Source organism: Emiliania huxleyi (assembly GCF_000372725.1).
Source record: "Emiliania huxleyi CCMP1516 unplaced genomic scaffold EMIHUscaffold_1059, whole genome shotgun sequence".
Taxonomy (NCBI): domain Eukaryota; phylum Haptophyta; order Isochrysidales; family Noelaerhabdaceae; genus Emiliania; species Emiliania huxleyi.
Window position 1 is genome coordinate 1 of NW_005202058.1, and position 4,803 is coordinate 4,803.

Genomic DNA, 4,803 nt, shown 5'->3' on the forward strand with positions numbered 1-4,803 from the left:
AGGTCGATCGGCGAGCCAGCTTCAGGCGGTCGCGCGAGGCCGGCAGGGGCGGGCCAAGGCGGGTGTTGCTGCCGCCGCGAAGGCGGAGGCGGCGGCGGAGGCGGCGAGGGTGGCAGCGGAGGCCGCGGCCGCGGCCGAGGCGGCGAGGGTGGCAGCGGAGGAGGAGGAGGCGGCCGAGGCGGCGAGGGTGGCAGCGGACGAGGCGGCCGCGGCCGAGGCGGCGAGGGTGGCAGCGGAGGCGGCGGCCGCGGCCGAGGCGGCGAGGGTGGCAGCGGAGGAGGAGGCGGCGGCGGAGGCGGCGAGGGTGGCAGCGGAGGAGGCGGCGGCGGCCGAGGCGGCGAGGGTGGCAGCGGAGGAGGAGGCGGCGGCGGAGGCGGCGAGGGTGGCAGCGGAGGAGGCGGCGGCGGCCGAGGCGGCGAGGGTGGCAGCGGAGGAGGAGGCGGCGGCGGAGGCGGCGAGGGTGGCAGCGGAGGAGGAGGCGGCGGCCGAGGCGGCGAGGGTGGCAGCGGAGGCGGCGGCCGCGGCCGAGGCGGCGAGGGTGGCAGCGGAGGAGGAGGCCGCGGCCGAGGCGGCGAGGGTGGCAGCGGAGGAGGAGGCGGCGGCGGAGGCGGCGAGGGTGGCAGCGGAGGAGGCGGCGGCGGCCGAGGCGGCGAGGGTGGCAGCGGAGGAGGAGGCCGCGGCCGAGGCGGCGAGGGTGGCAGCGGAGGAGGAGGCGGCGGCGGAGGCGGCGAGGGTGGCAGCGGAGGAGGCGGCGGCGGCCGAGGCGGCGAGGGTGGCAGCGGAGGAGGAGGCGGCGGCGGAGGCGGCGAGGGTGGCAGCGGAGGAGGAGGCGGCGGCCGAGGCGGCGAGGGTGGCAGCGGAGGCGGCGGCCGCGGCCGAGGCGGCGAGGGTGGCAGCGGAGGAGGAGGCGGCGGCCGAGGCGGCGAGGGTGGCAGCGGAGGAGGAGGCGGCGGCCGAGGCGGCGAGGGTGGCAGCGGAGGAGGAGGCGGCGGCCGAGGCGGCGAGGGTGGCAGCGGAGGAGGAGGCGGCGGCCGAGGCGGCGAGGATCGAGGCCGAGAAGGCGGCGTCGGAGGAGGCGGAGCGGCAGGCGGCGGAAGCGGCGGCGGCCGAGGAGGCGGCGGCGGAGGCAGCGGCTGCCGAGGCTGCCCGCGCCGCTGCGGTGGCTGCCGAGGCGGCAAGGGCGGCCGTGGAGGCGGCGGCGGCGGCGGAGGCGGCGAGGTTGGCTGCGGAGGCCCGGCTGTCGGCGCAGAGATCGCAGGACGGCGCTGCCGTGGCGAGTGGGATCGTTCCGTCACAGGAGGAGGCGCAGGCGGCTGCTGAGGCGAAGATCGCGGCCGACGCGGCGTGGGCAAAGTCGGCCAAGGTGATCGCACGCACGCACGCACGCACGCACGCACGCACGCACGCACGCACGCACGCACGCACGCACGCACGCACGCACGCACGCACGCCACGCACGCACACTGCTCACCCACGCGCACTGGGCCTTGCACTTTTAAAGCCGCGGGGCTTTTGTCTTTTAGACGTGGAGTCGCGAGGATCGCCCCCCCCCCCCCCCCTTCCTTACCCGACCCTTAGGTTGTCGCGGCGAGGAAGCAGCAGACGCAGCGCGAGATGGAGGACGTCGCGCAGTCCGCGGGGGCGGGGCGTGCGGCCATCATGGCCAAGTTTGGCGGAGGCGTGAAGCGGCGCCCGTCGAATCCCGCCGCCGCCACTGCCGCACCCGCTCCCGCCAAGGTGGCGGACGAGGAGGAGGAGTACTTTTGATGCGGGCGGGAGCTTCGACGAGATGCAAGGGCGCGCCGTCATCAAGGGGGCGGCGCTGCGGCTGCGGCCGTCGTGGCGGCAACCATGGATGCCGATGCGTTGCTCGCCTTCTTGAATCAGCCGCTCATCATCGCTGCGCCGCGGTCGAGATGTTCGCGACTTGTGCGAGGTCGTCCATGGGTCGGTTCTAGTTGTGTGGCGCCTAATGACAAAGACGAATGTAAGGGTAAAGGGAGTCAATTCACAAAAAGAATTTGTGCGAGAAAAGGTCAACGGGTGCGGCCGGCCGACGTAAAGCCGACAGCGACACGACGTGTCCCTGGCTCCCTGCCGGGTCGCGCGCCCACCCGCCCAGAAACTTCGTGCGCACTGTGCGGAATCAGTGTACCGCGAGGCGCCAGTCGCGTTTTCTTATCCTTTCGAGGCTTGCCGAAAGGGGCCATTTTTAAGAGAGCTGTGCACCTGCCTCCGCCTCCGCCTCCGCTCCGGCAGCCACGTTCTTTCCCTTTTGTGCCTAGTGTTGTGCCTAGTATTTTGTGAGAGCGGCGTCAGGAATTACGGCTCTATTTTCCTAAGATGGCGGCTCTTGCGTATCTTAGCAAGGGGCTTGCGCGACTCTCCCGTAGGGTTGCCTAACGTTAATTTGGGGCCTAAACAGAGTTGCGCTATTGTTGGCTGAAATCCTTAACGTTAACCTTAACGTTAAGGCCACGACTGTCGTCCCCCGGCACCACCGGGCACGGGGAAGTCGCGAAGGGCAAGTGGAGTGCGGGAGGCCCGCTCTCTCGGAGCGGGTCGGGTCTGCTGCGGATTGACGCAGTCGTCCTACCAGTGCCTGTGGTGCGGCGCCGAGACAACAGCTGCCGATCACCCGGCCGAGACCGGATCCGCACAACCGACCACCCCCGCCGCCGCGCCGCCCGAAGACCACATGCTTGAGCATCCAGCAGGTGACACGCTGCCGCCGCCATCGGCACCGCCGTCGCCGCCCGAGCCCGTCACCTCCGTGGAGGCTGAAGCGCCATCGGCACCGCCGTCACCGCCCGAGCCCGCCGCCTCCACGGAGCTTGACGCAGAGGTGGCGCGAGCAGCGGAACGAGCGGCACATCGGGACCTACGCGCTGCGCACGAGAACTGGAAGGCGCGGGAAGTGGGGGGAGGACCGAGGGGATAAGAGGGCCCCTCCAGACCGAGGGGGGGGAGGCCAGACCGGGAAGCCTCGAGGGGTGACGTCGAGTGAGGATGTACGTCGTGTGCGTGTCTGGTGTTTATTAGCTCCGAGTAGAGGGGGCGCTCCGCTGCTAGGGGAAACCTGGAGCGCGGACTAACCCTCGGAGACCCGTGTTTACTTTACGGCCCTTTCCCTGCGAACGCGCACCCCCTGGGCTAGGGCTCTCTTGCCCGCAACCCGATGCCAATCATCCGGCCCGCTGGGTGCGCTTCTCAGCTCCCCGGCCCTGGGTGTGCGGTTGCCGACTGCACTCCAAGTGCTCCAAGTTTCGGCGGCACGTAACGTCCAAAACAAGGCCACGACTGTCGTCCCCCGGCACCACCGGGCACGGGGAAGTCGCGAAGGGCAAGTGGAGTGCGGGAGGTACGACTGGGCCGGCGAGCGGGGGCGCGCGTGGCGCCCTTCATGAACCTGTCCTTTTAGTTAGGACAAAAATCTTTTTAAAAGGACACATGGGGCTATCCGTTGTTCAGCGGCCAGCATGAAGCAGAAAATGGCAAAAAAAGTAAACCCCGAAAATACCTGGGGTTTGAGGCGCCAGTCGCGTTTTCTTATCCTTTCGCGAGGCTTGCCGAAAGGGGCCATTTTTAAGAGAGCTGTGCACCTGCCTCCGCCTCCGCCTCCGCTCCGGCAGCCACGTTCTTTCCCTTTTGTGCCTAGTGTTGTGCCTAGTATTTTGTGAGAGCGGCGTCAGGAATTACGGCTCTATTTTCCTAAGATGGCGGCTCTTGCGTATCTTAGCAAGGGGCTTGCGCGACTCTCCCGTAGGGTTGCCTAACGTTAATTTGGGGCCTAAACAGAGTTGCGCTATTGTTGGCTGAAATCCTTAACGTTGTTCAAGGGTTCACCCCAGCCCATGCTGTTACTGTTTGTTGTGTTACTGTTGTTACTGTTGTTTGTTCAGCGGCCAGCATGAAGCAGAAAATGGCAAAAAAAGTAAACCCCGAAAATACCTGGGGTTTCTGGGTATTTTTGGGTATTACCAACGATCTCCTGTTCTTGCGCAGAGATTTCCATTACTCACGGTTCTGTTTCTGTACAGTCCGCCAGCCCATGCATCTGGCATGCCCGCGGCGCATGCCCTACAGCTGTCATGCCACCGCACCCGCCGCGTTCCTCTCCTCCGAATCCTCCGCCCAATGCCACCGGTAATGCTGGAGGATTCGTAGGAGGAAGATGGCGGTCAGACGGGTGGCGAGCTCGGGGCCGCGCATCCGGCGCGCCGAGTTGATGATCTTCACGCCCAACCCCGTGCGTTGTACAAAGACCGGGGAGGTCGTGGAGGCCTCAACGACCCTCTCCGAGCCGCGTAGTGCGCATGCGAGCCACTCGGGATAATGGCGATTGGCCGCCGCGTGGGCGGGCAGATTCGGCCAGTGCTGATAGAAGATCTGCAATTCGCGTAGGTGGCGGAGTCCACTGATGACCGACCATGCGGACGAGCAGCTCGTGGCGGTGAGTTGCATGGCACTCGAGAGGTCGAGCCTCTGCAGCCCCGTCGCGGCGAGCTCGGGCAGCTCCTGCAGGACAGAGCTGCCCACCGAGAGGGACGTGAGCCCGGCGGGACCCACGCTCAACGCCGATGCGTCACGGATGGCAAACGAGAGGCCGAGGTGGCGCAGGCTGTGGAGCGAAGCGATCTCAGCGGGCAACACATGCACCACCTGCTCGCCCGCAAGAGCAGCGAGGCGTGTCTCGCCCGACTCGAGTTCCAGCCGCTCGAGCCGCCCAAACCGCCACACTGGGCCTTCGCTCGCCAGCTGAAAGGCCCCGGACAGGCGGAGCTCGCGCACGTGCAGCCGCCC

General features: G+C 68.0%; 2 protein-coding genes across 2 annotated transcripts in view; one reads left to right on the forward strand and one right to left on the reverse strand.

Moving 5' to 3' along the window:
• Positions 1-1,995, forward strand: EMIHUDRAFT_460360 (hypothetical protein; the record flags this gene model as incomplete). Its single annotated transcript, XM_005792633.2, has 4 exons — positions 1-217; positions 257-451; positions 920-1,363; positions 1,579-1,995. Coding segments are annotated over 4 exons (962 nt in total), but the record flags the coding sequence as incomplete, so codon positions are not given.
• Positions 1,996-4,089: 2,094 nt separating this feature from the next.
• EMIHUDRAFT_251221 (hypothetical protein) overlaps positions 4,090-4,803 on the reverse strand; it is a gene marked incomplete at both ends in the record, with an annotated part of 1,982 nt that continues 1,268 nt past the window's right edge. The window contains one exon of the mRNA XM_005792634.1: positions 4,090-4,782. Coding sequence (XP_005792691.1) covers positions 4,090-4,782 — 693 coding nt within the window. The remainder of the gene's footprint in view (positions 4,783-4,803) is intronic.